Source organism: Rhinatrema bivittatum, chromosome 1 (assembly GCF_901001135.1).
Source record: "Rhinatrema bivittatum chromosome 1, aRhiBiv1.1, whole genome shotgun sequence".
NCBI lineage: Eukaryota > Metazoa > Chordata > Amphibia > Gymnophiona > Rhinatrematidae > Rhinatrema > Rhinatrema bivittatum.
In genome coordinates this window covers 68,762,640-68,775,364 of record NC_042615.1, presented here as the reverse complement: position 1 = coordinate 68,775,364, position 12,725 = coordinate 68,762,640, and the positions used below count along the sequence as shown (strand labels likewise).

General features: G+C 41.2%; 1 protein-coding gene across 1 annotated transcript in view; it reads right to left on the bottom strand.

The window, feature by feature from the left end:
* The window catches only part of GRIA2 (glutamate ionotropic receptor AMPA type subunit 2), a 293,056-nt gene that overhangs the window by 129,845 nt on the left and 150,486 nt on the right, over positions 1–12,725 (bottom strand). The window contains 1 exon segment of the mRNA XM_029615842.1: positions 6,459–6,620. Coding sequence (XP_029471702.1) covers positions 6,459–6,620 — 162 coding nt within the window.

The following is a 12,725-nucleotide window of genomic DNA, read 5'->3' as shown; positions in this document are numbered from 1 at the left end:
CCTAGTGGTTACAGCAGCAGGCTACAAACTAGGGATGCCAGGATTTAAATCTGCTGACGCTACTTGTAAGCTTGGGCAAGTCAATTTACTCTCCATTGCCTCAAGTGCAAATTTTGGGGGTCATTTACCAAGCCACTTTAGGCATTTACTGTGCATTATTTTACCCCGATAACGCAGGAATGGAAATGAGCGGCTATGCATACAGAGCAGCTCATTAGTCATTACCTACGCGTAAATAAGATGATGCAACCTGCCTGAGTAATTTTCCTGAAAGTTAGCTGCAGCTCAGGAGTTGTAGCCAGCATTCTCTGGGAGCGTCGGGTTTTGTGACCTCCCCCCGCAACCACACACACACAGACACACACACACACACACACACAGCCCAACATTGCCTCTAGAGATGGCCCCCCAGACACAAAAAGTCTAAAAAACTAATAAAAGTTGAACAGCGATAGCCCCTCTCCCCTTTCCAACCTTGCCCATTTGAAACAATTGCCCCCCACCAGCCCCCGGCCCCCCCTTCCATAGGTATCCGACCCCCATTCCCACAATAGCCCGAACCCTCCTGGTCATATCTTAGTATCCCGGGTGGCCTAGCTGGGTCTGGAGCATCCCCCTAGGGTTTCGAGCCCTGCGCAGTCTGACTTAATACGGCGCCAGCTGGCTACTTTTCAACTTATGCCCCATCCTTTTTTTTTTTTTTTTTAAACTATTTGGGGGTGAGATTCATTCGGGCCTCTCGGGCCCTTTAACAAGATGGCAGCCCCAGGGAAAAGGGCCACCATTGCACAGCATTTGGGGGCCTGCTAACCTGTGGTATTTTTCCCCACAGTATTTTCCTGCCAGGTAAAATGCCACACAGTTCCCCAAAGCTGCACTACCGAATACTGTAGCTAAGTAAACCCCATGGTATTTTTCTTCTTGGGGGAAGGGCCATGGCTTAGTAAATGAGCTCCTTAGATTGTAAACCCTCCGGGGAAATGGAAGTACCTACAGTGCCTGAATGTAAATCTGCTATCAAGTGTCATGGAAGGTGGAATATGAAATAAAAATATGCAGATATGCACCCACAACAACCAGGTGCTGTCTAAAGCTCAAAAAAAGGTTTGTGTTTCTCTTGAGTCGGTCTATCTAATTACCAGTTGCATGGTACTCATCTGGTCCCCAATGTGGATTTTCGTTACATTTTCTTTCACTGCTTTATATCTGAGCATGCTCCAGGGTTAGAGGTCACTCCACTGAGGCACTGCATCAAGCAACAACCACTCCATTCAGCATGCGGCCTAAGAGGAAAACAGCTTGTTTTTGAGCAATTTGGAAGTTCCAGCGAGGATAATGCTAGCTGTTTTTCTGGGACTCTTCATGCTGAGGCATGGGCAAGTTATCTGTGCGTGAGTACCATGGGGGTTACATCAGCTCCACTGTTAGTGAATTCTTAAGAATATGAATGGCTCGGTCTGATGCTGGACTATTAAATCACATCAGAGAAAATGAACATCTATCGATGCCCTTGCAGGTGGGATTCCTTTGAAAATGCAATATTCTACCTCATTTCTGCATCCTGCTTTCTGTGTGTTGTGACCATGTCAGGAATTAAATGAGACGGCTGGACTCAACTTAAGTGAATTCCATAGATTTATTTCAAGGTGGTTGGGAATCATTGAGGATAGAGGGACTGGGACAAAGTGTATACCCAAAGCTAAAGCCTACCTCCTTGGTTAAAATCCTCCTGGAACGCTTTACCTGAAGACTTAAGGCTACAAGCAGAATTTAAGAAATTTAAAAAGGCACTTAAAATCTGGCTGTTTGAGAAGGCATACACGATAGGTAACATTGGATAGCTTTTCAGCCTCCAGCTTTCTTTTATAGTACCATAGTCTTACAGTTTAATCTCTTATACTCTTATATCTTTTATGTTTTATTCTGTTTATTAACTTTATTTTATGATTAAGAAGCCTTTTTGTAATAACTTTTATATCTTTTATTAACTTTATTTTATGATTATGAGCTTATTTTATTTCTATTTATGCTTTTATTATTGGATGTCTTGTATTAAACTTTGTAAACCGTTGTGATGGCTTGTCTAAACGACGGTATAGAAAACCTGCCAAATAAATAAATAGATAAAGAGACAGTGTGGTAGCAGGTTACAATAAGTCCAAATAAACCCTAATGTTAGAATTAAAAAAAAAAAAAAGTCTTTATTGCAGAAAATAGACTTTAGGGTCCAAGCCCTGTCAGGCTCCAAGGCAAATGTTATAAGAACTGTTGCCCTCTTAATTTGGGGGTCCTGCGATGATTCCGATATTGCAATTTGGTCAAAACTATCCATTATCACACTATTATCCAACAATTTCCAACCTTACCCATCTTCTTTTTGGAAGAAGGAAGATAGCAGACCTGAGATACTAGGGGAAAAAGTCTCCACAGCATACTTCAAAATCTCAGATCCCTTCCAGAATGTACTTTGTATCAGAAAATGCTGACGCTCCTAAGGGACCCTACTGTGCTAATCATCCCTTTAAGCAGACTAGGACAGATGAAAGACGACATGTCAGGCTGAGGACTTTTCTGCAATATACAGGTCAGGTCAAACCCCAATTCAAAGTATATGCAGGGGTTTCTTCTTAAGCAGAATCAAAATAGCAATATTTCTGCAGGGTAAGACTATACAGCAAGCATAGGGATAACACAAACACAATTCAAGATCCAGCCTAAGCCAGTCAATTTTCTATGTACTTACCACAGTTAGATAAACATCACAAACTTTAAGATCCCACAATACTCTTCTACTTACAATAACAGGTACATTGGTATAGGCACTCATGGGACTTTCTAGACCCAATAGCTCAACTCATTACAGCCACTGTTCTCAGTAATCCCTATTGAACCCCTGAGAAGCAATCCAGGCTGCTAGTATTCTGAACTTGGCTCTGCTTAAGCCCCTCTGTGACTCTATAATATGCAAGGCAGAGCCTCTTGACTGCACAGGCCCTGGTATGAGACGTATCAGAGCATTGCCCTGACACCACATGACACTGATGGTCCTCTCGGTTTCTGAAGCTGCTGCAACATCAAGAAGCAGGACAGCAGTGATTTTTCACAGACATCTGCATTGCTATCTTTAGAAAGAAGCATACTGCAATCGACATCCTCACCTAAGCTAGAAAAACAGAGATAAGAATAACTCCTATCACCTTTCCCTCAGCTTAAACATTTCTAAGAATGAAAGTCAAGATGGGACACTTCCTGCATATCTTCCTTATTTCATTGCCCACTGTTTCTGGCACAAAGACAGGTGTAAACAAGAGATGATAACTGTTGCCTATGCAATCTGAGGGCATTTTAAAACTTCTGTTATGACATGATGAAAACTATAGGAACTGCAATAAAAAAAAAGAATGATCTGCCACAGGATCTACAAGGCAGGTCATTTTTAGCAAATAGAATTCCACAGTCTATATCAGTGGTTCCCAACCCTGTCCTGGGGACCCCCCCAGCCAGTCGGGTTTTCAGGATATCCACAATGAATATGCATGAGAGAAAGTTTGCATGTAATGGAAGCAGTACATGCAAATGGTCTCTCATTCATTTATTTATTTATTTATAACTTTTCTGTACCGAAGTTCAAATAACAGAGTTAATTATCACTCCGGTTTACATTGCAACCATAAATGAATGCATAAATGAATGCATATTCATGTGCATTCAATATGAATGCATATTCAATATGAATATGAATATATATGAATATATGAATATTCAATATGAATATGAATGCATATTCATGTGCATTCAATATGCATAAATGAATGCATATTCATTGTGGATGTCCTGAAAACCCGACTGGCTGGGGGGTCCCCAAGACAGGGTTGGCAACCACTGGTCTATATGCTACAGTGACTTTATCAGAAACAAAAGTCTATCCAAGGAAAGATACAGGCTACTACAGCCCAACAGAAGCCAGTTCCAACTGAGCTGGAGATTCATTGAAGCAAGAGAAACCGCTGGGCCAAAATTAAATAGCTTAAATAAAGCTTACTCAGATTCAAGCAATGCCACGTTTGGTGTAGTCAATGAAAATGGAAGTAGCAGTCACAGCCACGATAGGTCTAGTGGTGAAGATGCTGGAAACCATGCTCAAGATTGTTGATGAAGTTACAGCTGTGTCATCCTTCTTCTCATCCCCTAACTAGGCCTGTCTGTTTCTTGCTTTTCTCTCTTAAGGGTATATTTACTAAGGCCTGTTAGGCGGTTACTGTGCGATAAAAGCTTTGTGGTGGCAGTAGCATGCAAAGCAGCATATTTCTAGGCAATTACACGTAAATAAAATAGCATGGCTCACCTGAAAAATCACAGTCCGTGTCATTTTAATGATCATTAGCCACAACTCAGGAGTTGCAGTTAACCTTTCCCAGGAGCACTGAGATGCTTACGTGCATCCCAAAGCTCCGGGCAGTTTCTTAAGTAGCCATAGCAACCTAAAGGAAGGCCCCACAAGCCACAAGTGCAACTGCCTCACCACCCCCTCTGCCATCTCAGGGGTCTTGTGAGACTCCCAATCCCTTTGCTTCTGGAGGAAATCCCTCCAAAGCACTTCCCCTTCCCAACGCTGCTCCTTTTAAAAATCTCTACTCTTTTGGCACCAAGATCCCTCCTCTTAGGCACCGATCCCCACCCCCAGCTCCTGGACCCCATTAGGCACCCCAATCCCTCCCAGAGATACCTTCAGCTTCCCTGGTGGCCTACTGGGGCCTGAAGCCTATGGAACACTCTGGACCCCACTAGGCCAGCAAGGATTCTAAAGCTAAGCCTGGGAGGGAGATGCGGTGTCAAAAGGGAGGGTTTATGTACTGAGGGGGGATCAGAATGCCTAAAGGCGGTCCAGATGCCAAAGGAGAGGGTAAATCTTTCAAAGAGATATGGTTTGGAAGGGCAAGGGTCTTCACTGCGTAATTTTAATATTTTTTTTTTTTACTTTTTGTGCCCACAGGCCGCCTCTGGAGGTGGAGGAGGCATGGGCTGGGATCCCACAAGATTCCCCGGGGAGGGGAGAGGTTTGCACATGTTGAGGTGGCTTTCATTGGGCTATTATGACCCTTTAACAAATTGCAACCCTGGGCAAATGGGCCTCCATCGTGCAGCATTTAGAGCCTACAAATCCGCAGTATTTTTCTCTTTAGTATTTTACCCCCAGAGAAAATACCACACAGTTTCCGTACTAAGTACCGCAGCTTAGTAAACCTCCATGGTATTTTTACACTCCAAGGGAAAATGTCGTAGCTTAGTAAATGACCCCCATAGTATGTTATGGCAGAAACACTCGATAACCTGGAAACAATGAAGGCAATTTTCAAAAGCAAGATACTCACATAAATTGCCCTTTTTGAAAAATGCCTGCCTCAATGCAGCTTTCACAACTTTAACCACATTGAGGGGCGGTATTCCTAGGGGTAGGGATAGGGCGGGATGAGGAAGCACGAAGCATAGATTTGATTTTCAAAGGCACATGCATTGCTTTGCGGCTATCTTTTGCCCACACAAATTGGTGGGAAGTCCACGAGCCCTTTGAATCCCGTGTGGTTTCCCTTGGAAAATTAGTTACAAGATGTCCACGTAAAAAGTACCCTCACTGTCAAAACTGGCCCATTTTGCAGAAGCAATAAACTGGGGGAGCGAGACCTCAGTGCTGTAAAACCAATTAAAGTCAGCTTCCTGCAAAGAAGTGTACACTGTTATCGATTTTTGAGCAAGGTGGAGGGGAATCACATTTTATTCCTCATATTTCACATATAGGTTTGATTTACAGTAGTTGTCTCTAACAATTAAATGTAGTTTAACCCTCAAATTTGGCCAAAAACATTTATTTTCCCGTTTTGATTTGCAAGTCAAATGTAAAGGCTGGATCAACCCCCTTCTCCTTGTTATGAATTCAACTGTTAAGTAACTTGGAGGAAAGGGGCTACAGGTGTTCCCTAAATTACAATAGGTGAAAGCTGAAATAGTGACATCTTAATCTGCTTAATTCTGTCTTTTCTGTTTTCAATTCATAGTTATCCTTTTTGTAAGTCTGACTTTCATATTAACCATTCTAAAAAGACAATGGGATAAAAACTAATAATATAGATGAAAAAGAAGGGTAAGAGAAGCAATACATTGCACCTGAGGATTAGAGCTGAAAAACAGAAAAGCAGATGGGTCAACGTATGCATGCCCATAACCATACAATATGCCATTATATTGCAAACTGCCAATCCAGGCAGTAGAACAAGGAGGAATAGAGCTCTAATATTTACAGCAGTCCAGTCTGTGCGATGAATGAATAATCTGACTTAGAATGAGTGAGAAGCCTGGCAGCAGGGCTTAGGAAACGGCATCCTAGTCACTGCTTCCTTCGTTCTGCCTCTAGCCCCTCTGCTGTGCCACTGCTGCAGAATTTAATCCAAAATGTGCCTCACCTTAATTGTAGCAGTGTGGGCGCCTGGATATTCCTTCTCCTCTAGCGTTGACCATCGCTGTATGAATTTTGAAACCAAGGGATCATCATAGTCTACTATTTGGAATCCTGACACGTTAGCTCCTCCAAATTGAATTTTGGATAAGTCTCCATCTGTAAACCCCTGAAGAACAGACATTTTTTTTAAATTAGCTTTGTTGATATTTCACAGCATCCATCATCTTTAGCATTAGTTTGGTAAGCTAAGCAGTACAATTTATTCTATATGAACATAATGTTAATTTTAAACCCAAGTTAAAATTACATTAGAACGTTGGGGTGTATATACAAAGTTGCATTAAAATAGGCAGGTTAAAGCAGGATAACCTGACAATTTCAACATGTGCATTAAAATGGCCATTACTAAGGTGTGCACTAAGCTAACTAGATAACATACTGCAGCCATGACAATTTTCCCAGTGCTAATCAGTACCATAGTGGCAATAACCTATGTACCACAAAAACTAATCACTTCATGCCTTAGCTGGCCTGAGGTAAAAGTGCCAGTTTTTGCAGGGTGTGAAAACAATTTAAAAACATTGTCCTCCCTCCAAGCAAGCTTCCTCCTCCTCCTTATTCATATCCCAATCCTGCCAAAGTTTACACTTCAGGCCACTCCCCCCAAACAAATACCCTCCCTGATCCAGGTCTCCTCCCCCATACATTACATATGTGGTTCAAAGGGTGAGATACAGAGGAGCGCCACATTGCCTCAGGTACAAAATTAGATTGTAAGCACCTGAATGTAATCTGCTTTGATGTACACTTTGAAATGCCAAAAAGCAGAATATAAAATTCTAACTAAATAAAATAAATCAAACCAGGCATTCAGCTGGTAGGAGCAAGGTGCATGGTTTTCCTTCAACTAGTCTGCTGCTCAGGGAGGAGGAGAAGAAATGGGAGGGCACCTCTTGGGTGTAGACCTCCTGTGGGTGCTTCCTTGCATGGTAAGCCCCTTTATACATAGCACACATTAAACATGTTTAACACGAAGGCTAAAAAATAATACAACTTAGATCAAAGTCCATGAATTATGAAGTGCTTGTTTTCTACTGAAACATGAGAGAAATAAAGTGAGATACACCTTGTATTAACTATCAGTTATTATCACTATCACTTTGTTAAAGAATATTGGTGAACAAACAAGTTGTATGTGATATCTTTTAATTGAACTTACTTAATACATCTGTGCCAAGCTTTCAAAAGTTATCCTCTTTTCATCAGTTTGGTGAAGAAACAGTGCACTTATTCTGGGGTGTAAGGAGATATCTCATGTTTAACTACTGAAAGCACCAAATATGAATCTTACTAGCCAAAGAGGGATGTAGACAAATATACTGACAGGCCCAAAAACACTGTCACAGCTAAAGAAAAGAAACTTCACCTAGATGAGAACTTTAAACCAGAACTGAAGGATACTTATCAAGATCTGCCTGTTTGTAAGTTCCTGTGTAAATAAAACCAAGGGAGAGGGACAATGCAGCAACTTAAGCTCATAAGCAGAAGTCACAGACCAGCCAAGGGAAGTCCAGAGGTGAGAGTGACCCCCCAGCCTTGGATGAAGTGGGAGCATTCTGAAATGGAGAAAATGCTGTCACTGGAATACAGCTTTACATATGTGACAGGACCCACCTCACCGAAGAAAGGAGGAAGGGGAAAAGACCTACAATGCAGCAAAGACAGTCCACCCACTACATGATTATGCATGAGCTTATTCATATTTATCAGCTGGAAAGTATAAGATGGGGGCAAATAAGGAGAAAAGGAGCAGACCTGAAGCAGCCCAGCATCCCCTGCTATCGAGAAGTGATAAGACTAGGTATGGCCAGGAGACCGGAGAGAGGAAAGCCCTGCCTAGGGTCAGATGGTGGCACCAAGCCTGAGTCTGTGAGGAGCCGAGAGCAGCCTGGGAGCCCTGCCAATACCAGACCCCTGCCTATATTCTCCATACCTCCAGCCAGAGCCTGCTTCAGAGGTAAACAGGGAAATCACCTGAAGTTTAGACCAAGGGTAAGTAAGTTAGCCATAAGTAGGCAAGCTAAGGTTTATGGCATGTTTAAAACCACCCATGGTGCAGAACTTTCTTTAGGGTAAACTGGAGCTTAGTTGCCAGGATGTTAGAGACAGAAATTGTTATCAACTTCTAAATGCTAAATCCTGCCAAATCTGATAAATAAAAGTCTAATTTTGAGGAGAATATGTTGTCTTTTCCTGAACTTAGGATCATGAAATGAAGTGGAAGGGGAACTGGAAGTGTCCTGTAGCAGACAGGTCCCTGCACGCCTAAACTTATAGGGGTAGATATTTAAAAGCCATTTAGACGAATAACTCACAAGTTATCCATCTAAATGACTTAAACACTATTTTATATCCAGCTATAATTTAACTGGATATAAAATGGGTGTTTTGAGGGCATTCTGGGGAGGGGTCCCATTATCCAACTAACAGCCAAATATCATGTATATCTGGCTCAGTTAGCTGCATAACCTTAGATCTGCTGGAAGCAGGAGCCATATAACTTTATATTTAACCGGATATATTCAAAAAAGAATCTATCTGGTTAAGTTAGGCTCCTTTAAAAAAAAAAAAAAAAAAACCACATTGCAGCCTGTCCCCCACCTCCCTCCCACCTCAGTTGTAAAGGCCCTATGAGGCTAAACATGCCACCCCCAAAATTTTTGTGTACTGGGGGAACACACTCCCCCTCCCCCACCCTTAGCTCCAACTTCCCCTTGTAAGATGTAAAAATTACCATATCGTAGGCATTATTCCCGCCCCCAACGCCAACCCTAACCCTTTCCCTTCTCACTCCACCCTGCCCAGTACCATTATTTAAAGTTGCTGTCCAGGATGGCGATAGGAGGCTACTGTGATCCGGGCCCGGTGCTTCTAATAGTGCCTCTGCCGTTGCTTGGCAACTACAATGGAAGCGTATGCCTCCATCTTTTGAATATTGGGTTATGTATAAAGTCATTCGGCTATGGTTAGTCAGATAACTTTAATCGGGGATATTCAGTGAGACCAGATATTCAGTGAGACCTTTATCTCACTGAATATCTGGGACAAGTTATCCGGCTAATTTTAGCGACATAGCTTGTCCACTAAACATCCTATTGAATATGAACACCTTTGAGTTTCAATAATACAGAGTCATCTAGGTCATAGGCTGCTTGCGTATGTCATTACGGCTCAGTAAAGGGGGAGGAGAGATGACGAGGTGATGAATCAGTAAGACTTTGTAACTGAAAGTGCCACATGACAATAGGTGAGAAAGCCAATGGCTTTATCAAGTCCCTTTCTGTTTGTTTCAAAGTGTTTGATTATCCTAATTTCAAATGTTTTCCTTTCTCTTATTCTTAGAAGAAAATGGTACAAACCCCTGCCTATACCATGATGCAAGTTATGCCAGCACATACCACAGGACCCTACAGCTACGCACATAGGAAATGCTTTCAGAATAAAAGGTTCACATTCATGCTTCTCTATGAATATTATGTAGTTGATCTAATGCAATAAATGTAAAGAAGGAAACTATATTGGTGGAACAAGCCAAATATAAAAGACAAGAGTCAATCATCATGGACATGATATAAAACACTATGGAGCAAAACAGAATGACGGATCAGTAGATGAGCACTTACATAAGAACATAAGAAGTTGCCATATTGAGTCAGTCCGAGGGTCTATCAAGTCCAGCATCCTATTTCCAAGTGTTCAATCCAGGAACGCATGAAAGGATCAGGGGCCCTCCTTGCCGAATGCAACGTATCTGCCCCTCCAACGAATACGATTACCGAATGTAATATATGCAGTCCCTCTGCACATCCCTAGAAGCCAGTTCCATCCCCAAAACTTCTAATTTGGTCTCTAGATGGAATAACATCAATCTCCCAGCTTATAACTGGTCAAATCTGTTCACAACTTGATTGCCTTACACATAAGACCTCCTTCTGGGTGTAAACCATAGAGATGGAAACATGGCTCTCTGTATAACGGTATAGAAAAGTTGTATAAATAAATAAATAAATAAATAAATAAATAAATAAATAAATATTTTAACCTGTTTAGAATTATCCATCTTTTAATTACCTGATGGCAATTTCCTAACACTCCCAACTGTTCAACTCAATTTCCCTCAACAGTATATACTACTGAATGCCATACACAAATATAAGCACATATATGCTAGAAGACCCGAAGGAAGAGATGAAAGTGGATATTGAACAATTAAAAGGAAGAGCAACTCTCGGACCTGGTAGGTGGTGTCATCTTCAGAAGCAATGGTTTGGGGAGCTGGAGGTGTGCTAGAAGGCCAGGACAGTACCAAGGGCTTCAAAAGAGAGGTATGGAAGGTATTATGGATTTTAAGTGTTGGTGGTAGTTGAAGCTGATATGACACCGCACCAATCCGACGGAGGATGGGAAATGGCCCAATGAACAGAGGGGCCAGTCGCGCTGAAGGTAATTTTAGTCGGATGAATTGTGTGCTCAGCCATACCTTCTGACCAGGTCTCAGAGGAGGACAAGGTCTTCGTCGATGGTCAGAATATTTCTTGAGCAAGGGAAGGTCCAATAAAACAAATTGGGAGGCGGTCCCATGTAGCCAAGGCAAAAAAACAACAAAGGGACGACCTTATATCATAGAAGGAATTTATTAAAAAGCCCGACTCTGGCCAAGTTTCGCCAAACAAGGCTGCATCAGGGGCTAAAAATGTAAAAGTTAAAAATCCATTAAAATAACAGACACATTGTCTATTAAATACAAAACAACATATATGTAAAAAAGGACGGCGAATCAAGACCTAAATATACACATAAATTGTACATAGTAAAAAAATGGAAAAAATAGATATAATCATTTTATAGCAAGAGTAAAACAATTTTCGAGTAAAAATATATAATAAAAAGCAATTACCTTAGTTGTGCTCTCACTGCTACATAAGCTAGTTTGTCAACCTAAGTACATTATTCCTGCCATCTTCGATTTTAAAATATAAAGAAACTCTATAGAAGAAATGGCATGACATTATTTATCTAAACAGTACTTAGAGGACTATACATAAGTTTCCTTTAATTTTTAGAATAATTCTCATAAAAAATTCCACTGCTATATTTTTCAAAACGGCTATGGCTTGAAAAGAGATCTTTCAATGCTCTGGTTGAGTTGGGCTTAAGCCCAAAAGTGAGATTTATGCTGTGGATAAAGCCCGCATAAATATTCTAAAAATTAAAGGAAACTTATATATAGTCCTCTAAGTACTGTTTAGATAAATAATGTCATGCCATTTCTTCTGTAGAGTTTCTTTATATTTTAAAATCGAAGACGGCAGGAATACTGTTCCTAGGTTGACGTACTAGCTTATGTAACAGTGAGAGCACAACTAAGGTAATCACTTTTTATTATATATTTTTACTCGAAAATTGTTTTAATCTTGCTATAAAATGATTATATTTATTTTTTCCATTTTTTTACTATGTACAATTTATGTGTATATTTAGGTCTTAGTTCGCCATCCTTTTTTACTACATAGGATATGTAGTTCCATATAATCAGTAATTACGATTTGAGGTAATATGAACTCTATGTATTTTTTAATTAAGTTACATATATGTTGTTTTGTATTTAATAGACAATTTGTCTGTTATTTTAATGGATTTTTCACTTTTAAATTTTTAGCCCCTGATGCAGCCTTGTTTGGCAAAACTCGGCCGGAGTTGGGCTTTTTAATAAATTCCTTCCACGATATAAGGTCATCCCTTTGTTGTTTTTTTGCCAGAATATTTCTTGGCCATCTGATTGGCTTTGAGCAGGGCATGCCAGGTAGAACTCCAGAGACGATGTAGTTCGTCCACAGAGAGTTGGGCCACCAGAGACGTGATGGTAATGGGAACAGGCAGCGGCGGACGGGGTTGCTTCCCATAGACCAACTGGAAGGGAGAAGATCTGGTGGCAGAGGAAGGATGCGAGTTGAGGGCGAACTCGGCCCACGGGAGTAGACTTGCCTAGTCGTCTTGTTTATCATTGACATAAATGTGAAGGAACTGTTTGAGGGTTTGATTTGTCCTCTCCACCAGACCATTGGTTTGTGGGTGGTATGCAGAGGTATAATCCAAGGTGACGTCAAATTTCTGGCAGAGAGCCCTCCAGAATCTTGCGGTAAATTGGGGTCCACGGTCTGAGAGGATGCTTTTGGTAACCCATGAAGTTTGAAAATGTGCTGGACAAATA